We start from the raw sequence: 25,371 nt of genomic DNA, 5'->3' as shown, positions 1-25,371 counted from the left end.
GGCTCACTGGAACCCCTCATTTCAAGCCAACTTGCCTTTAAGCTAACATCGTTCTGATTGGCTGCCTCTCACAAACAGAAGGTGGGGCTTCTATGACAGAGATAACTACAGTAGGGACATTTGTTCTCTCATATGAGTCAACAGTAGTAGTGTGAACTGAGCGTTTAGAGCAGTCTGAGCTTTTGGCTCACAGATAACTCAGCACCTGAAACAGCCGCAATTTGTGTAAACTTACTACACTACAGAGCTACAAACATCCTGCCTTAGAGTGATGCTGAAAAACTAGTTCATGCATTTTTCACTTCTAGGTTGGTGTACTGTAATTTCTTCTTATCAGACTTTTGTAAAAGCTCTCTAAAAAGCCTTCAGCTGATCTAAAATGCTATAGAGGGAGTATTAACTGGCTGTAGACGCAGCGCTCATATTTCTCCCATATTTGCTTATCTTCACCGTCTCCCTGTTAAATCCAGAATTAGCACTTCTCCCTACCTACTGCACCACCATGGGAAGCAGAGCTTTCAGCTGCTCTGCTCCCAGGCTGTGGAACTCTCTTTTTTCCCCATATTCTTAGTAAAAATTTGAAATGTGCTGTCAGATCATTAGGAGGGAGCGCACCTCGGAGTTCTGGCCGTTCACGTAGAGCTGAGGTAGTTGTTGGAGAGTCTCTGCTGACACGTCTTTGTCCAGAGTGCCAGTAATGAGTTGTGGGAAAGCAGAGAACATCAGGTTGAAGAAGATGAGATACCACTGGTCAATCATGGCTGAACCTGAGAAGCCACAGTAGAACTGATACCAGAAGATGAGCGCCACAAACATCTGAGGGAACAAATGGGATGGAAGCAGTGAGAAAAAGCAGAACACCTCATCCTTTCTGACTCAGATCTGTGTGCGCTGGGAGGGGCCTTACTGCATTCTTGTAGAAGAAATACAGGATCATGTTAGCCAGGCGGGAGTAGCACCAGTGCCCGTGTACCAGCAGGAGCTTCTGGAGATACCGGAAACGTGGGAGGGCAAAATCGCTTGCCATCACTGCCTGCAGAACACCACAAGAACCAAACGTTCAGTCTCCTGCCGCCTCTCTCCTACGTACACGAGACGAGCACACATTAGGCAGTTACTCGTTGACTGTTCTCGCCTCTTCTTAATGAATCTTTAGCGGGTATAATCTTTCCAAAGCAATAACTCGTAAACGAGTTGGCCTCCCCTTGGATTCACCGTTAGCGCGGCAGGAAGCTGTCAGTCTCATCCATCACCGTGTAAAACACTCCCAGTACTGAGCCCTGCTTTTACATCATAAACACCGCCGCTAACCCTTTACGGCACCTCTCGGCTGTCAGCAACAGAAACAGCAGCAGGCCTCTCGCTTCTGCTGCGCTCCAATAACCCCTCCTAACGACTACACAGGGAGCGCGTCGCTAATAGACGAATGGTCCGCTAATGATAACGCAGCAGCGCGTGCAGGCTCGGGGCGCAGTAAAGAGCGTCTCAGCACGTGGTGTGCGGCGGAGTCCCCGAGAGTGACCGCTGTCTCATTAAGTGGCAGTTTGATTAACGGTAATTAATGCAGCGGATTGGTTAAAGACAGGATACTGAGGCTTTAGCAGATGTGCTACACAGCAGCGTGCCAGCAAAGCCTCCCCTGGAAGTTAATTGGGAATCTCCATCATAAGAGCACAGCTCTGGAGCAGGGTGCTGCAGGTAAATGAGCGGAGGGGAGGAGGGTTTTCTTCGTGAAGATGCTCTCTCAGCTGTGGCCTTGGAGCTGAGCGTCCACGCCGCGCTGCTTCTCTGCAGGACACAGGGCCTTCCTGCTGACTCAGCACAGCACAGGCAATCCTATTTAGAGGATGGTCATGGATGTGGGCTAAAAACCGCACTTAAGTGTAATGAAAAGCCATTAACAACCCTAAAGAATGCTAGTGTCTCCCCCTCTTCCCAATTCCCCAATCTTTTATCTGCAGCTCTTCTCGCTCTCAGGAGCTCTCAGGCTGCGCTGCTTTTTTTTTTTTTTTTTTTTTTTCCTACAGCCCACCGTAAATCACCCACCTCTCCTCTCCGCCCCATGTGCCACTCTATTCATCACCTTACCTGCATGCCTTCCTGTCCTGAGATCCCCACACCCACGTCTGCGACCTGGATCATGCTGACGTCATTGGCCCCATCTCCTGTGATTAATGTAGGGAAGTGAAAGAGAGAAAATAGACCGTTAGAAGGAGGAGGTACATCAGTTTATAAGAAGGGGGGGGGGGGCTTTATTGAGCGTGAAGATGACAAGATGGAGAAGCCGGCGTGCCCAGTGTTTGCGAGAGGAACGTGAAGCTTTCACAGACTCCTCAGCCGTTATACGAGCCGCGCGCTTGCGGTGCCGTTCGCCACCTCTGCAGCTCGGCCTCCCGTGAGGCGGAGGCCTTCCTGCTGCGGCAGCCGACAGGCGGTGTCTCCGGATGTGTGGATAAATTTGTTTTCCCTTCTTTTTGTCACTACAGGTGGTGGAGTGGGAGGGGAGGAGGATTTTGTTGTCACAATGGCACCGCAGTGGCAGCACAGACTGATAATGAAAGGTAGGTGGTGAGAAGAACTCAAATAGAAGTTGGCTGGAATTTTTTTTTCCTTTTTTCCTTTTTCACTGAGAATTCACAAGGCTGGATTTTTTTTTGTGAGTGGGATGGAACAACGTGATTAATGTGCCATCACGACTTTTTCAGAAAAGTATAACCAGAGTGCATTTCGGCTGCTGCCATATCAGTTTTTCTGGAGCCAGACGTGACCATGTTTGGATGTTATTGTATCTGCTTATTAGTGATCAGCAACATCCAAATTAAATTCCTGAATTTTTCTCACCAGAACTGGACAGTGTGTTAGTATAATTAACCCCAGCGCAGCGATATTATTGGTCAGATACTTGCATTAAAACCCTAGAGTGGCCCGAGGAGGCCATGATTTATTATTATTACAAATAATGTGAGTAAGGCTCCGTACCAGCTCGTGAAGTGTGACACGTCTGAATAATAAGACTGAAGTACTGAAAGATATTAAAGCTCAAAAGCTAACATAGCACTGACTGAAAAAAAAAAAACGCCCCGCTGGCAAATAAAACCTGCTCCTCCTGAGCGCAGCTGGACCAAATAAATGGAAAACAGAGAAAAGACCAACGCAGGTCACCGTGACGTCCTCGCGTCGCCTCTTTGCTGCTGCAGCTTCAGTAGGGAAAGTGTAGAAATACTAAGAATAACTCAGAGCGGAGGCTGAATGATGAATGGTGCAGCTCCATCTCAGGCAAATTTCAAAATCAGCTCACACGGAGATCACGGCAGGAGGAACATACAGGAGTTTCACTGGAGCCGTGCAGCAGCCAGTTGGCTGCACGATGAGGTAAAGATGCAATGAATAAAGTAAATAAAGTGAATGTTCAGGGCTGGCAGGTTCAGGTGTGCACACTGCAATTAAAATATGGCATTCATGCCTTTGTTAGAACAGCTAAAGAGTAAGATGAAGATGGGGAAAGTCACTTGTACACTTGTCTGGAAGAGTCTGTGTGTTCCAAAAATGTCTTTCAACGCTGAGAAAAAAAATCCCTCATCCAAGCTCGTTAATATTTGGGAACAATTTGCGAGCAGGTTAGCAGCTGTGCTCGAGAGCTCAGGCACGTTCTGATCTGTCCGGACGCTGCTGGGATCTTACATACTGGGGATAGCCTGAAGGTTCAAGACAACAGCTCACAGTTTACGCCGTTCAAAGCTAAGGAATGCTTTAACACAACGTTAGAGCCTAACAGGCCTCATTTTTATATCTGCAACTATAAACACGTGTAAGCGTGAGATAGGACAAATGTTTAGTTTTTACTCCGGGTGAGGTCAGTTGTCTTTAAGTCCAGCAGTGAGCTTGTGACGGGATTTTAAAAATCAGGCCCATCTGTGTCTGAATATGCTCACCCGGTCCTTACCTATGGCCAGAGTCATGACCTTCAGCTTGTTCCGCACCAGTTTGACCACCATGCTCTTCTGCAGCGGCGTGGACCGGCAGCACAGCACGGAACGGCAGCTCCGTGCAACGGCCAGAAACTTATCCTCCAAACTCTTATCCAGGGCGTAGGCCAACGTCCGCCCGTCTATCACCAGGCCCAGCCGGTGCACCAAGAAGGGAGTGGACTGGGAGGACGGAGATGAAGAGGAGTAGATGTCAAAGGGTGAGAAGTTCGTGTTGAAGCTCTTGGTGGTTGGGCCTGATGGGCTGCAGAGGAATTTGGCCTGGATGTAGTGTAAACTCTCCTCCAGCAGCAGCGCGCACGCCTCCTGGGTCACAGAGAAGTTCAGCGTCAGGACGGCATGTTAATTCAGCTGCAACAATCTCCGGAGCTCTAGAGCTTGGATACTTTAAGATCAAATATGAATTTAAATCCTGTGTAAGGCTTTACTGTAAACACAGTAAACGTCTGTAGTAGAAACACATGATGTAGGGTGGGTCAGATCAGACACAAACATGAGCGATCTCCATCTTTTGGAATGAGGATTTATTCTGATTTATTCCAGAAAGGGACAAGAACGCGACACTAAAGATCAACCTGTGCTCGGTCTAGAAAACAACAACACACAGCTGTGAGTCTGACAACAAAGCTCTACAACAGCAGCATGCTAACGCTGTGCTAACGCTTTACACACAATCTATGATGCCAACGCAAAACTAGCTGTTTGTCATCCCACCAGCGGAGCCGAAGGTTGATTTGACACATGTCGTACATTTCCACCCGACTCGTCACCACAGGAGATTCGCGGCCAGCACATTTTTTCTGCGCTGTGCTCTGTGGGGCGTTTTTCACCCATTCTGCTGTCAGTTTGTGCTAAAACTTTGGCAACTAAAATAAAGATCTCCTGCCTGTCCTCGGGTCGGTCGGGTTTAGAGCAGATATTTTAATGCATTCAGCAAGTTTTAGTTTGCTTTATGAGCCAACTTTATTCCACAACAGTACACTCAGCTTGTTACCTATTGAGCTCTTTTTTTTCTCTGTAATTATACTTTATTTATGCTGTTTTGTTAAATCTTATGTTCAGTGTTTGGATGCTGCAAGACACAATTTGCAATTTTTGGGATAAATGAATTAAATCTGATAATAAATCTAATTATTTGCTGGCAATTTCACAGGCGATGTTCTTGAGCAATGCAAAATGAATGCAGTAAGTTGTGCAATCAGTTATTCTCTTCAGGCAGCCGATCACTTTTGTAGAAAAACATTTAGACTGTGAATAAGAATCCAAATGGCTTGAGACTCCGTCCTCTGAAACGTTGTTAGGCAAAGACGACCGGGGTCGGTCTTTACCGGCATTTCAGTGACTCATCACTGCAGGAGCTTGAGATGCTCACATGACAGAGGAGTTTCCTCTTCTCACCCCAACTGGTCGCGGCACATAGCCGCCTGGTTCTGCTGGAGGTTTCTTCCTGTTAAAAAGGAGTTTTTCCTTCCCACTGTCGCCAAAGTGATTGGTCATAGGGGGTCATATGATTGTTGGGTCTACCTTACAATATAAAGCGCCTTGAGGTGACTGTTGTTGTGATTTGGCGTTGCTGATTGCAGCCACTTTTTCCGTTTTCACCTTTCTAATCTTGGGTGGCACACTGATTGTTTAGACCACCACTGTTCACACAGGAATCTGCTGCCATTTGATTAGCTCAAGACTATAGCGTACACTTTGCAGTCGGTGGCTGCAGAGTTTATTTGTGACCAAGGAAGTCACATGTGCCAAAACAAATGGTACCAAGGGGGAAATGAGCAAGAATCCAATTACAGCGTGCAGGTGTGAAAGCGCTCCACGTTTAGGAAACCAGAGTTTATTAAAACCTGGCTGGTGCTACTGCTCACCTGAGAGTCAGCGTTCAGTGTCAGGAGCTCCTCCTCGGGGTCCAGCAGCTTGCACGCGTACGCGATGTTCACAGCAGTTTCCTGTTTGTCCCCCGTCAGCACCCATATCTGTAGGCCCGCCTTCCGCAGGGAAGCTATAGTTTCAGGCACGCCGTCCTGCAGCCGATCCTCAATGCCCGTCGCTCCTGAAGGAGAAGGCAAGTCTGTGACAAACTCTCCAACATTAGAGTAATTACATTCGTAATAACAGTTTCAGCTGTAACTGAGAGCTACCCAGAAGATGGAGGTTCGTCTCCAACTGCAGGGCCGACTCAAAGAGCAGCTCCTCCCTTCCCTGAATGGCCGTCTCAGCCGCCAAGTGCCGCTGCAGCCAGCAGGCGTACTCCTCTTTGCTCAGAATCTGACACACACACACACACACACACACACACACACACACACACACACACACACACACACACACACACACACACACACACACACACACACACACACACACACACACACACACACACACACACACACACACACACACACACACACGTGTCAGGATCCTCCATAACAGAATGTGAGACCTTGACAAGGTGTTTTATCGCTTTGCTTTGGTGATGGCGCTGCACAGGCAGGAATATAATGAGCCCAGCTTGTGAGAGCATAAATTAACAGCCTGGGAAAGTGGCACAGATTGCAGCTGAGTCACGAAGAATGTCACTTGTGGAAGGGCTGGTCCATGTGATCATCTGCGCCGGGCTGCAAACACATCCTGTCAAGAAGCCACTGAGACACACCACCTCCGTCCCCCTTTTAAAGCAGTTTAATGATGGAGGGCAGTTGTTCAGGTTTACAGATCCGTGCTTGCATACCTTTTTTGCTATGCACAGCGTGCGAAGTCCATCTGCAGCGTACAGATTCAGGTAGTGCTGGGTCCTGCAGACAATCTTTTTCTGACGTTTCCCTTTGGAGTTTCCTTAAAAAACAGAAAAGGACAGAAATAAACGGAGATGGGATTTTCTCGCTTTGGGGGAATTTGCATGAGTGGTTCAGCATTTTAGTTCCAAATTACAAAAGACTTCATCCAAGAAGCCATCTGTCCTCACACCTAAATTAACCATGCATGCTACACCTCAACGTAAAGCCATCATATTGCTCACTAAGCGGCATCTGGGTTATGGCGTTCGCAAATATAATTAATCTATTTCAATTTTCTGCCCAAATGATTTAAAAACGACTGAACATTCGAAGTTATCTAAGATGTTTCAAAGCGTCTTGCTGGAGCGCCTCTCTGGCAACACCTCGGCCATCTTTCTGGCAGGGGAGCGGCGCACAAACAGATTGGCCTTATGGGTCTCCTGACACAGATGCACCAGCCAACACTCTGATTGCCAGCCATGAAATCTCACTAATAACACAACAGCTTGGCAGGCACAGCCTCACATGCACCGCCACGCAAAATTATTTTTACTGAAAGGAACAAATTAGCACAAAACTGGCAGCGATCGAACAGTTCCAGCTCGGAAAGTCAGGAAATAATCGAAACTAAGTGCTTTTATTCACCGCTAAAAGCGAGTTGTGTTATGAAGAAGTTATAATTACACCAACAGTCTATTTTCTCTTTGGCTGTGGAGGAAAAAAACTAAAGCAAAAACACAGCGTGAGTTCTGCTTTTCTGATGAACAGCTGCTGGGAGCAGACAAGCTCCCAGACACAGGTGGAAATTCACATCATGTTTCGGTTTCCAGTCAGAAAACTGAGGTGCATTTTTCCCCTGTCTTTTATATACAGTTCGTGTCACAGACTGTATATAAAAGATAGACAGAGCTGCTTTTGAAGAGTAAAGCCAAAGCTGAAGTGCCTTAAATAGCACCATATATGGTTGCAACAAGAAGCCCGGCTGTGTCAAGCCTGACAACATGATTTTAATGCTCACCTCATCTCCGACCACTGTAAACACAAACAGGCTGTTTTCTGTCAGATACCAACGCCATAGATCGATACTGTAAAATATATACTTTAACAAAACTATTAGATCTCTATGAAACAAATACTTTCAGAATCTAAAAGGTAGTGCAAATATATATATGCATTTCAATCTGTCTGATGTAGTCTGATCAAAGTTACTAATGCAAAATTATTTGTGACTTTGGAAACAAACAACTGTTAAATTAACAATTTCTATTACACTGTTACAGATGGGCAGGAATCACAGCGTTTGCAGCCTCACTCCCAATTTTATGTCATCATTTAATTATTAGCCACAGTTGCTAGCTGCTACCTTAATGACCCCTAAACAGACGGCTAGTGTGGCTATCGGATAAAAGTACTTTTGGCTGCGCCCTCATTTCTACAGCGGATGGATCCACATGTTTGAACTGGCAGAGATTTTATGCCTGATGGCCTTCCTGATGCTTGATTAGTTTTGATTAGTTCTATATATAATATATTATAAAGAAATCGATGTTTCTGGGCTACCGCATGAGTGTAGACCAGTGAGGTGACAGGTGATCATCTAAATGTCTGCAAGTTAGTTGACTGAACATCCGTTATCGTCCGCTTTTCTGAAGTTGGGCCACGTTGGCAGAAAACTAAGCTGCTTTTCTTGATGTCTCTCTCCTCAGCAACAGTTTCCAGTTCCTCCTGGAAGACACTGAGACATTCCCAGCCCAGATGAGATATAATCTACCCAATGGGATACGGATCTACCTCTGTGTCTCCTCCAGTTGGGAGTGCCTGAAAAAAGGGAGGCTTCTGAGCAGCATCCTTACATGAACCCACAATCACCTCAACGGACTCCTTTTGACTGTACTCCAAGCTCTTTATCTCTACGACTGCCACCCTAAAAACGAAACACAACCTTGCACGACTACAGGCGAAGGCTGGAACGTACACCAACTATTAAATTGACAGTGACTCTGCCTCGTTTTCACCACGAGAGTCCAATATACCTGCTTTACTGCAGACACCACACCAATTTGTTTATTTTAACTTTACAGTTTCCTCGATTTCAGCTGTTTTCAGATCCAAATCTGGGACCTACTGACAGGGATTGACACGCCCTTTTTTATTGCTGAAATGAATTATTTATTGTGTGAATAAATAATAAATGTAGTTTCACAGTGCAACTACTAAACAGGAGTCTGCAGGCACACTTTCATCTCCAAAGGTCTACAGTCTGTCACCTCCACGTGTCCTGTTATTAGAATGACACTGAACAACTCCCTCATCCCCTGAATGGAGCTATTATGGACATTCTGGGTTATGAGAAGGCCCGGTGCCTGCTGAGCTCTAATTGGCTGCTTTTGCCCAATGGGGAACCAAAGTGTGCACGAAAACACACGCAACCCTGGTCATTAAAGCTGCTCAACTGGGACACTAGGCTGTATGATCTGTTTTTGTGAGCAACTGAATTTTAAGTAAGCGGAAAAACTTGTGCACCCAGCACTGTGTGCAGGACTCAGCACGGGATGCACGATGGAAAATCAATACAATTAATCATACTGTAATTCAGAATTCTCCAAAGGATAAGATTACATGTCAGCAAGAAAACATGCCAAAACGAGGTTTGGGGGGTGGGCTCATCTCCATTTGTCTGCTGCAGTTAACAAGTCCTTATTCGGCGTAGGAGGATCATTTCAGCTGGAGAGCCATTTTTACGCAGCCGTGTTGAGATGCCTTTAATGAACATGAGGGAGCCACTAAGCAGGCACGTGAAAGAAATGTATTACTCGCACAACGTGACAGCATGCTCTTACTGAAGGGGATCCAAGACAGTTTGCTGCACCGACTGATTCAGTCCATGAAAACAAAAGCACTTCAGAGCACTTTTACACTTCTGAGCAAATGATGCGGTGAAGGAATTGTGCCGTAATAGGAAAGCTTGTATAAAGTGTGGTAAACACTGTTGCAGGATACACACGCAGTCCACGATATGCCAACATCTACTGACACAGTTACGACTCGATTTATTCACTTACTACTCGTGCTTCCCACACATAGTAGACTCAGTGTATTTAGGGGCTCATTATAACATTTTTCATTTTGTTTTTCATCTTTGTGAGAAGTCGATGCCATCTGTGTCCAGATGTGGAAATTCTGTGTGAACCAGTTAATGTCAAGGACTATTATGACTCTAAAATATTAGCGAATTATAATAAGTGGAATGAAATGATTGCATTTTTGTATGTGTTTTTCTCTGCCTTTCACATCATCTGTCAGAGAGTTGCACCAAAGATGAATCCTAGCAGCCAGCCAGCAGTCTGCCAATCAAAGCAGCCACACCCAGTGACTACCTCACTCCAGTATAAAGATGAATGTATCTGTCTGTTTTTATAAAAGAGGGACACATTTTTTTGTGGCCGAATAAAAACATGTTTATTTCTACTGTAAAGTTGGATGTTTTAAAATGTGGGTCCTTTCTGAAGCCTCTGGTGGATGTTGGAGGAACTGCAGGTTTTAATGCTTTAGTAAATCTCAGGGCCCAGTTGCTGAAATATAATCTGGCAGGATTAATCCAATCTGATAGGACCAAATCCTGAAATCCGGTTGTGCAAAAAGTAAATGGAATTACAGAATCGTAAAAGATCTGCTAACATTATCCAGTTTTTTATCTGGATTCAAAACATTTGAATGGGAAGAGGATTTCTTTGCTCCAAAATATCACAATTACGGAGATGCCAGCAGAGATCTGGATTCAGACTGGATTATGGTAAGGAAAGTTAATCAAACAAGAAAACCGGAACTGATAAACAGAGTTTAAAGAAAGACAAACGTCAAACAGTTTGAAAACTCTGTATGTAAATGCGATAACTGGAGATAACTAGGGCTGTGCGATAGGACCAAAATCTCATATCCCGATATAAGAATTCTATCGTCTGATAACGATATAAATCACAAAAATGTAACATTTTCTGAAAATTCTGTGAATCTCGGGCAGCTCGACTTGCGGGAAGTGTTTCCAGCTGCGCGTCACGTACCTGGAGTCGAGTGTTTTAACCGATGCATGAAACTATAGATTTTTAGACATAAGTTTTAACCGCCGCCGTTTTATTTGTGAGCATTTATTACACAGCGTGCTGCGGGGAAAAGCCTGTTCTAACGTTTGAGTCTAAGGTTTATTTTTTAGCACCTGGCGGCTCTTTTTTACTTCTCATCCGTAAATAATCTGCTCTTTCATGTGATTCAGTTTATTTTGAAAAGTCTGAACAGGATCTTGAGCTTTATTGTGAAAGGTTTATGTGGAAAATAAACAAGCGGACACACGATGCTGTTACCGTCGTTGTTGCTAACCACAACACATAAAAACAGGCGCTTGTCCGTAGTGTGGTTATATTAAATATAAGAGAAAGAGAGAACTTTAAGAAATTAACATAGCCACTACAGTCACCATCAAAACAATAAAAAAATATTGCCGTAAACAGTTTATTTTGCGACACCACGAAACAAACGATAGCGTAAAATGAAACGATAGACGTTTTTATATCGTCATCCGATACATATCGTTATATCGAACAGCCCTAGAGATAACAATAAAATATTTTCCCAACAAATAACTAATATCCAAGAAACTACGGTGAATTTTAAGAAAGGTTAAATTTGGCTCAGGGGGTTGGGAAGCGTATCTGTAACCGGAAGGTCGCCGGTTCGATCCCTGGGCTCTCTGTCCTGGTCGTTGTGTCCTTGGGCAAGACACTTTACCCTACCGCCTACTGGTGTTGGCCAGAGGGGCCGATGGCGCAATATGGCAGCCTCGCTTCTGTCAGTCTGCCCCAGGGCAGCTGTGGCTACAACCGTAGCTGCCTCCACCAGTGTATGAATGCGAGAGTGAATGAATAGTGGCATTGTAAAGCGCTTTGGGTGCCTTGAAAAGCGCTATATAAATCCAATCCATTATTATTATTTGAGTCAGTAAACAGTTTCCAGTTCTTTATAGATTTCTCTAAGATGTGGAATAAAGATGTTAACCTGTTAACTCTTTGACACTGTCACGGGAATTTTCTAAACTATTCTAAAGCAATAATATCATTAAAAAAGGTGACGTAATCCCAGGCTGCAGACCTCCACACTGCGTGTTGTGTCACGTGTTCCTGTGGGTTGAAACAGTCTTTGCTAAGCACCCCTGGACAGATGTCTGGTACAGGTCTGTGTAGGTCTTTGTGTGACTGGAATAGTAAGACCCTGCTACACCTTTGCCTTTAGGACATAAAAGAAGCTGTAGAATATGGAACAAGGAAAAAAAGGAAAAAAAAAAAAAACACAGGGAAGTTTTCTTTTTTAAGACCCTAGTCAAGGCAGGCTCTGAGTTCAGCAGCTCTAAAAATAAAAGTCCTTATATAACATGTGACCTTATCCTTTCACCTGAGTAGAAAGCATGAGGGTTTGGGGAAGTATCAGTGAAACCTCGAGTGTTTATAAAGACCAAGACCACAGACCTCCACAGACTGTATACAATGAACCACTCAAACCTGAAATAGACGATCAGATATAAAGCACCAATTCATGAAGTCTGTCATCTCAATGCGTTTCATATTGTAGCATAAAGACTCTACAACAATTACAGACAGTATACAGTGTTCACTTGTTCTGTCACGTTACAGCCTTATTCCAAAAGGGATTCAAAGTTACTATATAAGAAAAAACAAAATAACACTGTCGTCCCGTTTCCACATGTGTCTGTCCACGTTGGACAAAATGTGAAGCAGGTAAAGTGTGGATACTTTAACCACTGTAGTCACATGACATACATGCACTTTCAACATATACATAGACACAACAAAAGCAAACAGTCCTAACTCGTGGTGTTAATTTCTTCTAGATCACAGCAGAGTCTCGCCTTATAGCGGTCTCTTGACTACACACAGCTACTTCTAGAGTCAACCTGCAGTTAGGGCTGTACGATATGACCAAAATCTCATGGTAAATGGCCTGCATTTGTATAGTGCTTTCCTAGTCCCTAAGGACCCCAAAGCGCTTCACACTATATTCAGTCATTCACCCATTCACACACACATTCACACACTGGTGATGGCAAGCTACATTGTAGCCACAGCTGCCCTGGGGCGCACTGACAGAGGCGAGGCTGCCGGACACTGGCGCCACCGGGCCCTCTGACCACCACCAGTAGGCAAATACGGGGTTAGTATCTTGCCCAAGGATATTTGGCATGCAGCCAGGAGGCAGCCTGGGATCAAACCACCGACCTTCTGATTAGTGGCTGACCTGCTCTGCCACCTGAGCTACAGCCACCCCTCATATCCCGATATAAGACATCTATCGTCTGATAACGATATAAATCACAAAAATGTAACATTTTCTGTAAATTCTGTGGCTCTCGTGCAGCTCGACTTGCGGGAAGTGTTTCCAGCTGCGCGTCACGTAGCTGGAGTCGAGTGTTTTAACCGATGTATGAAACTATACATTTTAAGACATAAGTTGTAACGGCCGCCGTTTTCTTTGTGAGTATTTATTACACGGCGTGCTGCGGGGAAAAGCCTGTTCTAACGTTTGAGTCTAAGGTTTATTTTTTAGCACCTGGCGGCTCTTTTTTTACTTCTCATCCGTAAACAATCTGCTCTTTCACGTGATTTCGTTTATTTTGAAAAGTCTGAACAGGATCTTGAGCTTTATTGTGAAAGGTTTAGGTGGAACATAAACAAGTGGACACGCGATGCTGTTACCGTTGTTGTTGCTAAGGACAATGGATAAAAACAGGCGCTTGTCTGTCTGTAGTGTGGTTATATTAAATATAAGAGAAAGAGAGAACTTTAAGAAATTAATATAGCCACTACAGTGACCATCAAAACAATAAAAAAAATATTGCCGTAAACAGTTTATTTTGCGACACCACGAAACAAACGATAGCGTAAAATAAAACGATAGACGTTTTTCTATCGTCATCCGATATATATCATTATATTGAACAGCCCTACCTGCAGTCAATCGAGCTAAAGCCTCACTTCACCTTTAATGACAAACTGATTTGCATAACGAAGCAGAAAAGTATAAAGAAATGTCAAAAGCCAGCTTTAGAGCGGAAGTGTCACAAACTAGGCCTGGGGCCAGAATCAGCCCAGCAAAGACTCCAAACCGGCCCGCAGGACAGGTGTGAAAAATGTGAAGGAGGGCAAATGTTTAAGACTTTGACAACTTTTCTACTGATGAAGACCTCCCCCATGCTCATTTATACTACACTGAAGTAAAAGGGAAACAATGAAATGACAGAAAATGTCCTGTTTTTCCACCAACTATGATAGAAATTTATATTTTTTTGTTTTAATATATTTATTTAACAGTTAAAAACTCAGTCTGGGCTACTGGAGCTTTTTACTGTAATTTTAAACATTTATGTCTTACAATTTAAAGCCCAAAGAGTCATCCTGACAGATTTCTTTCAGTTGCTACTGCAGAACGTCTTTCTTATGTAGAAAAACTGTTAAATGTTTAGCAAAATGTCAAACTGCGACTGGCACTTTCACCAGTTTGGTCGATCAATGACATAAAATGAGTTTCACATCCCTGATTTAGAGGAAATGCCTGCTTTTTGAAAGTCATCTGTTAATCAGTTCCCTCAGTCAATAATTCTTTTGGGAGAAATTTGTTATGTTTGCAGTTTCAGTGGACCACAGAATCAGCTGCAAAGATTAAATGCTGTGTTTTGAGGCTGATCTCCATGTCTGATATCTCATGCTATAATGAAACTGTAATTTCACTAAACAATGCTTCATCTTTCACATAGCACTCCAAACCACATCATGATCACAAGCCAAAGCAGTGCCGTTGCTTATTATCCCCATTAACATTTTAAAAAAAAAATCTCACTGGTCACAACGGTCTGCAGAGATTTCCCAAACAAGTGTTTTCCTACCTGTGTCGGGGGGTTTGATGAGATCCATGATGACAGAGTCTGCTCCTTTAGTGTAGACGGTGATCTGATCAGTCAGAGGGTGTCGAACCACCACAGACATGCGTTTCCTGGTGGAGTCAAAGCCAAGTGTGTGCAGCAGCTCGAAGCTCAGCTTCCCCAGGTGAGGCAGCTCCACGATCACCTGGTCGGGGAGGCGTCCGACCAGGGAGCACTTGTAGGCCCGGGCAGCGTAGACCAGAGCGGCCTCGTCGGGCGACTCTGCCTCGTAGCGCAGCTCTCCTTCGTCGAGGTTCCAGGAGGTTTTTCCATCGTAGGATGGCGGGATGGGGCTAAAAGCCTGCTCCAAACCTCCCGAGGGCTGCTCCTCGTGCAGCTTGGTGAGCGTGCTCTCTGCCGAGGGCGAGGACAGCAGGCTGGAGCAGCCCTTATTGGAGGATCGGTTGGTGATGAGACTGGAGGAGCTGCTGCTGTTGGAGCCGGAGGTCAGTCGGCTGGGGGTGAAGCGTTTGATGAAGTCCTCGATGGTCTTCACTGGAGACTTTAGCTCGAACCTCATCCTGACCTGCAGGAGCAGAAAGTGTAGGCATAAAATAATGTTTTTATAATCCAAGAGAGAACAGACCCTGATTCCATCTTCATTTTTTTCTCCAGGTGCTCTTAAATCTAACACAGACCACTGAAAGTGATAAAAGACACGAGACAACCCATCAGGCTCATTTTAGGGCAATAAGAGTCTGACGCAGAGAATGTGACACAACAGTGTTTCTCTCACTTAAACAGACATTGGGACAGATTCTTCCATAAAAAGAACCAACACAGTAAAAAACAGCGATAAAAGCCAAGTGCTCTTTCTATAGATTGTTAAATAGTTGTGTCAAAAAAAAAAATCATTTATGCTCATCAGCCAGTACAAAATACCTAAAAAGGTCAAATATAAAAATCGATTTTGTGCATAAGTGGATTTAAGAAAAAGGCCAGCAAGTTAAAACGACTTACGCAGCACTGCGTAAATAATCCAAATCGGGCTCTGAGGCGAGATTCTGTCACTGGGTGGGAATCGGTGTAGATCACAGACTGTAAATAAAAGATGGATGTAGCCACTGTCACATCAACCACTGTTGTTGGAGTGAACAGCTAAAGGCTTCAACCCATTTGTGTTGCAAAGTCAGAGATGTTAATGTGGCAATCCAGAGGGACTGACTCATTTCTGGAGCCTCCGATGGACGTTGGAGGAACTGCAGCTTTCTGCAGGGGAGACTGGTACTTGGTTAAAAGAGATCCTGAGGTTAAAATACTTGATATTAACGTAAATAACGATGAATTTAGCCACTGGCCTCTGGCTCTATGACTACTGCAGCATATGGCATTACTAAGAAAGATGCTCAAATGGATGAAATGAATAAGAAGTTGACTTCCGAGTGAATTCAGGTGCTGCTTTTGGGGGAATATTTCTTAAGGTTAAGAAGCTCATAAGATGGATGTTCTACATCGTTTTAGTCCTTAGAAATGTTTGAAAAGCTCTGGTACTACAGAGGACTTTATCTCTGATGAAAAAGCTTCTCCTGGCCATAATCCTTCGGCCAATCATTCATCCCAAGGTGCCGCAGTACAACAGAAGAAAAAGCGACTCACTTTAAGGTCTCCTGGCAGCGGGAACCACAGTTCTCACATATATATACAAGAATAAATCATTCAGTGGCCCAGCTACGCACAAGGGCATCATAATAAAAATGTGAACAATTGCTCTGGAACACGGGACAGCAAAACAACCGATAAAAACCGAAAGAAAAGTCAGCGCTTCTGTGCAGACGTGCATCTTATCAGATGACCTCCAAAGAGAAACACGGACATACATAAACGGTGTGCCACCGTGTACAGTTTCATCGAGCAGATTTGTGCTCTGACAGTCGGGATCCATTGTGAGCCAGTGCACGCCGCGTGAGGCGAGGAGAGGATATCGCCTCCTGACAGGAGGACCACACCCAGGCCCAGAAACAAAACGCGGATACGCTAACAGAAAAAGTAGTGAAAGCTACGTGCAAGCGCACACTTTCAGCGTCAGATCTGGAACGTTTTTTTAAACTCGTAACATGCAGCTTTCGCTCAAAAGGTGGAAACTACTCCCACATGGATCAAAAAAACATAAACACAAAACACAAAGCTCGTTTGTTAGCGTGCTGGAAGGACTTCAGTTGCATTTTTCTCCACTGATACAGACACAGCTTTAAGATATGAATCTTCTTTGGATCACAAAGGATTTGTGAAAAACCTGAAGTTCACCTCATGAGTGTGAGCTGTATGAGAACGAGGTCACCTGCAACCACAGGTGGGAGGTAACAAAGTACAAATACTTTACTAAACCTAGGCAGAATTCTGACAACGTTTTATTTTACTTTACTCCTCGCTTAAATACATATCTGTGCTTTCTACTTCTTACATTTTCAAAACAGGCTCGTTAGTATTTTTTAAGCACAGGATCTGTACTTATTTCACTGTAAAGAAGTCAAAAATAAATCTACTTCTACAGACAGCAACACACAGCAGACCCATGCTTTAAACCACTAATGATTGTGCAACCCCATAATTTTCTGAGCAGGTCGATGGGCTCTGAGATCCAGAATGCTCTTATACTCTGTCTATTATTGTTTTTCAATTAAATGTTTTCCACCAATACTACTTATAATACCTCCAGTCTGTACATCTAATAGTTATATAGATTACAAGGAACCATCAAAGAAAGTAAAGTGTCTCCATGGGAACTAATGATTTGGAGCATTATATGATTGTGACCTCAAACTACATGTCCACTAACCATCAGTGCAACTGTGAACCAAACCAGTTATGTATGAATTCTTAATGATACTTTGTAGGGCTGTGCGACATGACCAAACTCTCATATCCCGATATAAGAATAAGAATCGTCCAATAACGATATAAATCACAAAAATGTAACATTTTCTGTAAATTCTGTGAATCTCGTGCAGCTCGACTTGCGTGAAGTGTTTCCAGCTGCGCGTCGTGTAGCTGGAGTCGAGTGTTTCAACCGATGCATGAAACGATACATTTTTAGACATAAGTTGTAACGGCCGCCGTTTTCTTTGTGAGTATTTATTACACGGCGTGCTGCGGGGAAAGGCCTGTTCTAACGTTTGAGTCTAAGGTTTATTTTTTAGCACCTGCCGGCTCTTTTTTAATTCTCATCCGTAAATAATCTGCTCTTTCACGTGAAAGAGCAGATTATTTTGAAAAGTTTATTTTGAAAAGTCTCAACAGGATCTTGAGCTTTATTGTGAAAGGTTTATGTGGAACATAAACAAGCAGACACGCGATGCTGTTACCGTCGTTGTTGCTAACAACAACGCATAAAAAACAGGCGCTTGTCCCTCCGTAGTGTGGTTATATTAAATGTAAGAGAAAGAGAGAACTTTAAGAAATTAATATAGCCACTACAGTGACCATCAAAACGATGGAAAAATATTGCCATAAACAGCTTATTTTGCGACACCACGAAACAAACGATAGCATAAAATGAAACGATAGACGTTTTTATATCGTCATCCGATATATATCGTTATATCGAACAGCCCTAATACTTTGTAAATCACAATCCCAGATATGGAAAAACTCCAAACGCTGATCTGCTGCCACTGCAGATTACCCTCCTTACATCACTGACAGAGGAGACTTCACGTCACTTTGCAGAGACGAGTCTGTGGTGTGATGGTTAGCTGTGCACATGTCGTGCTGGTGTAAACAGAAGGCGTGCAAAAAGAGGCTGAACAACAGCCCAGTAATGTGCATGTGGTGACACATGAAACTGTCATGCGCTCTGGTGTTTATTCTAATAAGTCATAGGGAGCTGCTTAAGCAATGAACCGAATCATGGATTTGGACTATTATAATATCCTGCCATTTTGAACATATACAATCTAATGCTTCCTTTTTAATTCATGCCTATAAAACCTTTCCTGTTGCCCCTGCCAAGAACCTGACTTGTTCTACAAAAACTTATTTCGATGAAGATGGAATAATGGCAACTATCCCACCATGAGCCCTAAACATTTACCCACAATGCACTTTAGGTTTTCCCCAGTGAATTCTCAGAAAAAAATAAGCATGCAGGGTACCAATGCTCTTCAATGTCACAGACGTTAAATCGGTGCAGTTTTCTCACACTATGATAGATCCTGAGATACTGACGCTCAGAGTCGCTTAAGAGAAAAAAAAATTGTTCTTAACAGAAAATATATTTAGGCTTTAGACTTTTCTATCTCATCTACCTCCTGTACTTATGAAATCTGAACCGACCCCTTTGCACACCAAGGGCCTGTAACTCTTCTGTCTTTTTTAGGCTTCATAGTCCAAAAAAACCAAAACAGATTTTATATAAATAATTTCCCAGAGCCGACACTTGCCCCGATAAAAAGCTAAGATGCTTTCTGATGACTGCAGCAAGTCAGGCACTGACACGCTGTCAACACTTTATTATGAGCTTAGTGTCTTTACCAGCTGCACACATGCACCTATTAGAGGAATTAAAGGGGAGGCTTGCTTCACCTGCAAGTCTCTCTCTCTTACACACACACACACACACACACACACACACACGAAAGTCAAAAGAGAAGAAATCAGGAGGTGTGGAATGAAGTTGAGGTAACATCATTGTGCGGCCCAGTCCACAAACAATCCCTCTCTGACCTGACAGAGGTTTGACCAAACTGATGTTTCTGACCTGAACAGGTGAGTGTTACCTTGTGTCTTGGCTGGTTGGGGGAGGACACGACCACCGTGTTGCAGATTGTGAGAGCGATGAAAAAATCGATGATGTCTGAGAGGTCAGAGGGCAGCTGGGACATAGGCTGGCTGTGGAAGCGCATGAAGTCCATCTGACTGCTGCAGTCATTGACTTTGTCCAGGAGCTTGGGGTCGGGGGTGATGTCTTTCTCCTGCAGAACAGACGGAGGTTTGTTAGGGTAAAGGATGCAGGATGAGGATTGTAGAGCAGTAATGAGGACCCACCATGGGGCTGCTGAAGGCCGTGTGCTTGGACAGGATGCTGGCTCTCTTGGCCTCGGCCCTGCTGCCTGTCCTGCGGTGGGACTTGGTACTCTGGGACCGCAGCACCACGCGGGCGCTCTGGTGACTGGTCACGCTGTCCCGCCTGGGGAGGGTGCCACCGTGAGACATGCACTCTTCCTCCTCTGAGTCCATTTCCTGGTACATGGCAAGTCTTCGAGCTGAAAAACAAACACACACCGTTAGTGGTGACTTAGAAGATGATGACCGCTTACTGTTTCTTTAAGGGAGCGTGTGAGAGGGTTGGCTGGTCGTCTCACCGTTGGCATCATGGGAATACTCCACCCCTGCCACAGTGCAGCGCCGGAACACCATCTTATTTTCCGTCAGCGTGCCTGTCTTGTCAGAGAAGATATACTGCATCTGGCCCAGATCCTCTGTGATATTAAGTGCTCTGCACTGCAGGTGGGAGTCTGTCTCCTCGTCGTACAGATCCATATCTTGATGGATGAAGTACACTTGGCAGATCTTGACAATTTCAATTGACACAAAAAGGGAGATGGGTATCAGGACCTAGGAGAGGAGAGAGGCAGAGCAGGCTGTCATCCTGGAAACTGATGGAAAGATGGTGTGAACGTCTGAACGTGAAATCAAATCAAATAAAGAGTGAAGATGCAGAAGGTTACTGGAATGAGTGAAGTACAGACAGAAGGCGAGCTTTCTTCTCATTGGCTCGCTGTGTCCACTGAGAAGTCACAGAGGTTCTCAAGCAGTCGTAACCGGGACGATTTAGCAGCGAATGAAAGGGTTTGGGTTCAGCAGTGCTATGACTACATGGTCAGTAGTAACTACGGTAATAAAAAGCACGGAAACGAGAGGACAGGAAGGCCCAGTCACACCTTCTTAATGTGGAAGTCAACCAATAGGACAACTCCCTCCATGACCATAACCAGTAAGATCATCATCACCAACATCTAATAAAATATAAGTGCTATATTTCGTCATTTGGTGGCTCATTTTTGTATCATTCTATAACTTTCCTCTTGCAACTCATTACATATTGCACATATTACAATGCTTACACTGGCTACACATGGTGGCTAGATATATCTAAAACAGTTAACAAGTTAAAAATGGATGAATAGGAACAGATAGATGCCTGAAATAAGAGGAAAGAGTTCATCTGGGATTTCTGTGGGGCTATATCTGACAAAAAAAACAACAACCCCCAAACCAAAACATCATAATTAAAAGAATTATTGCTTCTTAGTTCCAAAATGCTAAACAAGTGATTTTTTAAGTACACTGGGCATATGCTGGATTGTTTAAAAAATGTTGGTGTAATCCAGAGTGGAACATTTCCAGGCAACGCTTATGGAAAGTAGTTCCGGAGAAATGAGTCATAGCTTTGGGGAAGGCAGCGACGTCTGCACACAGTCCTCGTGCTGCTCAACAGTCATGTGTTTATTTCAGAGTGTATCATTTTTCTGGCATTACTGTTACTATTTGCACAGCGAGACCAAAGAACTGCCCTCTGCGATTTCTCGTTTATTTTGAAAGGCCGACACCGGGGCGGCTCGTCTGCTGCTGCTGTGACACGGGACACGCCGACATTTTCCCTGAAACTTTTTGCCTAAAAAAAACACAACCAGATCAATAACTGTTGGGTCTCACTTTCTCTCCTTTTGAGCTCAGATTAAAGAGACTGTCTTGCTGCTCGAAGCAACACATTTTTCATCTTTGCTTTTCCAAACAAACAGAGAAAAAGATCTAGAGGTCACACGCAGAGGGAGGCTGAAATACTGCCACGATGTACAGCAGAATAAAACATTTCACAGTCCGTGATATTGCCTTTATATCTTTATCTGTGCCTTTGCTTCTTTAAGCTGCTTTCTTTTTAGTACCTGAAAGACGATGATCATGGTGAGGAAGAGATAAATGGCTGACATGATGGGCGATAAGTTGGTCCCCTCTGGGCTAAGAACGTCAAACACGGGTCTGTTATCTCCATACTGAAACATCCACAGCCCGTGACCTGCAACAGCAACAGCACAAGGTCAGCTCATGCAAACAGTGGAAGGACAGGAGAGAGAAGCAGAGGAAGCTCTGTGTAAGAGTTTTGTTATTCCTTGTTAATATTTAGATTTATTTTCTGACGTTTCTGTGATCAATGCTCATATTAAATGCGGTCAAAGATGAATTAAAATTAGGTAAATCCCTGCAAGGCAACACATTCGCAGGTCTTAACCTAGTATTGTTTAGAGCAGGTTTCAGATTTCAGACTATCTTTCTACTCTTGGCTCTGTGTGATGTCAGTGGGGGTCATCTCAGGCACAGCTCTGGCTACAACTACAAAGCCTCCAGCGCCTGTTGATCGAGCTGCTGTGGCTCCAGGTTGTTAACAATGACTGTTTCAGATTCCTGAGATGGATGTGGATTTGCAGTCTTCTCCTCCTCATCTGCGCTCTTTTGGTGTGTTTCTCTGGTTTTCTTTAATCTGGTTTCAAGAGGTTTGCAATAATTTTTATGGTACTTCAGCTCTGTGAATATGGACTCTCAGGAGCGGAGCTCAGGGTAACACAAAAAGATGGATGTCTGCAATCCCTAAAATATTTAGATGTCCAGTCTCTGCCTGCAGGTTTGGAGGCCTGTAGAAATATTCTTTAACACAGGTGAAGGTACGGTGGCCATGAAAGATCAAAAACAACCACAAATAGAATAACGCAGCAAAAGCACACAAAGAAAAACAAAAAACTCACAAAACAAAACGGAAACGTTTTTGGGGAGGTGAAACGTGACGGAGCAGCTGCACAAGTGACAAGCTAACAGTAAATGGCTAATGCAAACACTTTAATGTCTCCACAGAAACTTTTCCGCTGTGTTTTGTGACATTTTACAGCATTTTTTAAAAAATTTGCTGGTGTTTTCTTAAGTTGCAGTTTGTTTGACCTCTCAGGGCTACCGTACGAAGGGTTTTCATTAAAGATCGACTACGACAAAGTCACGACAAAATATGTTTTCCCAGGTGTGACGCTAAGTAGCAAATCCAGATTAAACAAATTCATTTATCTTTTAAGGAAAGAGCAGATTTCTGTTATTAGAACCAAAAGATTCTGACAGTTCTTCTCATTTTCCCTGTATGCATTTTTAAAATATCTTATTTTAATATTTATTTATATACACAAATAAGGAGAATTTTGAGGTGTGGATGATACAAAGCTGCACCACTCCCGAGGAGATACCAAGCAGCTGGAAATGAACACAATAGGTCGCCTTAAACTTCCAAACAGCTGTTTACATACCAACAGCAGCAAACAGGCACATGACCAGCAGGATGATGACGCACCAGAACACGTCTACATTCATCTGCCTCTCCAGTTTACTGCGCTTGTAACGTGGACCGTTGTTGTTCAGCATGGCTTTGGTCTCGTGACCTGCAGAGTTACACGGCGGGTTAGTCAGAGGTGGGATCAGCTGCGTGGCAGCCGAGGTGTCATTTCGGGGGCCGACCTGCATAGATGACAATTCCCACGGCCTCCTCCGTGTTGCGGATGGTGCAGCCTCGCAGCAGCAGGTTCTCTTTGTAAAGCGCGTCTCTCCTGCCGCTTCGATGGATTCTGTCAGGTGAGAGGAGGCGTGAGAATGACAGCCAAAGGATCACAGTTACACTCAAGTGAGAAATACTGAGAGAAACAAAATTACCGGTCCAAACACAACATCGATTTTTACCGCCGAGCACCTCGGTCAATCAATCACTCCTATCCCCGCACCTCTCCAGAGGAGTCAGCACAAATTCCCTCTGATACTGGAGCAGTTACCAAGCAGCACCCCCCCCCCCCCTCACTTTGAAACTCAAAGTGATATTATGAGGGAGGTGCTGAGCTTTTAATGTCAGCATTAATCCTATTACTAAATCAAGGATTACAAGCACGTTAGTTTAACATCCCAGCAAGCTTTAGCTGGAGAGCCGCATTTAATCATCTCTGTTGTTGCCGGTTTTAGAGTCACAACTATCGGCGTGTTTACCAACAGGAAAGTCCAGCGCTTGGCTTATGACTGACACGTCATAGATTGATAACAGAGCCGTCACTAGCAGCTCAGACAGTGGGAGAAGCCGATAACAGCACGTGATACGCAGAGAGTGCTCTAAGTCTGAAATTAGACTCGTGTCAGTGGCTGTAATATAATAAAACTCTGGTGAGATGAGGCTCTGTGCCCAACGCTGCACTGTAGCCTGGCAACTGAATACCCGCAGCATCTGGTCTCCTTCTGAGAGACGAACACAAGTCATAATCACATGTGCGCAGGTCAGCCCGACTGCTGCAGAGGACGCGTCTCATCTTCTGTCTCTCACACACAACACGTCTCACTGAGGGGACACGCTGGAAGAACAGCTGGCGTGAATCCAGCTGTCAAACCACACTGACAACACCTGGAGAGGCATGATGGTGGTAAAAGCAGGGGGTGTAAAGACAAAACATCTGAACTCTGTTAGCTTGCGTTTCTTGTACTGGAGGACATTTTTCAGGGGAAGCTCAGGACAGGTTTTATATGATCAATTAGCTCACAGCACCAAAGCCTCCTCAGGCTGGCACTGCTGACAAGTCTGCCCTAAAAAAAAGAAAGATGAAAACTAAAAGACGTTTCTTGCACGTTTTAATTTACTTTAATTTTAAATGTGCAAAATATCATTTCAGTTTTCTTTCTCAAAGGTGTACACTACAACAACTATAACAGTTTTAACTCAGATAAACATGTTCCTGAGAACTAGCGAGGTTAACCAAGGTTACTCAGCCTATTTCCCATGATCCCCGCAGTCATATTTTAGGAAAACTGATCCAGCGGAAGACTGAAATGGTTTAAACAATCCAAACAAAAAGAAGGGCTGGGACTCCCAGATTTGGCGTCTTACACAACCAGCATCCTCAGCATGATTTATGCTTCAGTTAAGTAACACATAAAGTGTTAAACATGTGTATAAAGCAGTGGGGCACAACTGGCACAGCAAAGGATCCAGTCCAGCACAAAGTAGGGAAACTGACTGAGATCTTTGAGATGACTGAAGATCTTTAACAACTTCAGTGTTCCTCACATGCCTGAAAATATCAAGTATTTCCAGATCTTGACAAACTGTTTAAGTCATAAAGAATCAAATAACACAACTGCTTATACCTTCTGTAACCGCATGTGATAAGACATGCTGTTGAGACTGCACTGATATTAAAGACAGGTCAGATATAATGCATTTGTTTTATTGGGACGGCTCATTTAGGAACAGATTGGGCTTTATGCTGCCGATCAACTAAAGCGGGACTCGACTCCTGCTCTAAAAGGAGCAACCTTTGTAAAAGATGGAGTTACTCCAAAATACTCACTGAATCTAATTAGAATAAAGAGCCACGAACTCCAACAACACTTTATGACTCATAGAGCCAAAATCCAGAGAAGCAGCAGTCGGCGTCTGGGGAGAAAGACTGCATGATTTGTTGTTCTCTAAATCCTCAAAGAACCTGCGCGGTAGTGGCCATATCTTTGCTATTTATGTACCTTTGCTATTATAACTTGTAGCTGAGAAGATCTCAGAGCCGATCCATCAAAATTTGAAAAATTGCACACGCTGACAGCATTAGAAGAAGCTACAAAA

General features: G+C 44.0%; 1 protein-coding gene across 1 annotated transcript in view; it reads right to left on the bottom strand.

The window, feature by feature from the left end:
* The window catches only part of atp10a (ATPase phospholipid transporting 10A), a 45,150-nt gene that overhangs the window by 4,130 nt on the left and 15,649 nt on the right, over positions 1-25,371 (bottom strand). Inside the window, exons 4-17 of the mRNA XM_026158503.2 lie at positions 23,238-23,344; positions 23,030-23,161; positions 21,632-21,762; positions 20,048-20,300; positions 19,731-19,948; positions 19,463-19,657; positions 14,712-15,273; positions 6,718-6,821; positions 6,128-6,254; positions 5,855-6,039; positions 3,944-4,292; positions 2,089-2,165; positions 908-1,033; positions 616-816 (exon numbers count right to left, since the gene is read on the bottom strand). Of these exons, the coding sequence (XP_026014288.2) occupies positions 616-816; positions 908-1,033; positions 2,089-2,165; positions 3,944-4,292; positions 5,855-6,039; positions 6,128-6,254; positions 6,718-6,821; positions 14,712-15,273; positions 19,463-19,657; positions 19,731-19,948; positions 20,048-20,300; positions 21,632-21,762; positions 23,030-23,161; positions 23,238-23,344 (2,767 nt within the window). The remainder of the gene's footprint in view (positions 1-615; positions 817-907; positions 1,034-2,088; positions 2,166-3,943; positions 4,293-5,854; positions 6,040-6,127; positions 6,255-6,717; positions 6,822-14,711; positions 15,274-19,462; positions 19,658-19,730; positions 19,949-20,047; positions 20,301-21,631; positions 21,763-23,029; positions 23,162-23,237; positions 23,345-25,371) is intronic.

This window comes from Astatotilapia calliptera, chromosome 23, assembly GCF_964374335.1.
Source record: "Astatotilapia calliptera chromosome 23, fAstCal68.1, whole genome shotgun sequence".
Taxonomy (NCBI): domain Eukaryota; kingdom Metazoa; phylum Chordata; class Actinopteri; order Cichliformes; family Cichlidae; genus Astatotilapia; species Astatotilapia calliptera.
This window is presented reverse-complemented; position numbering and strand designations above follow the sequence as displayed.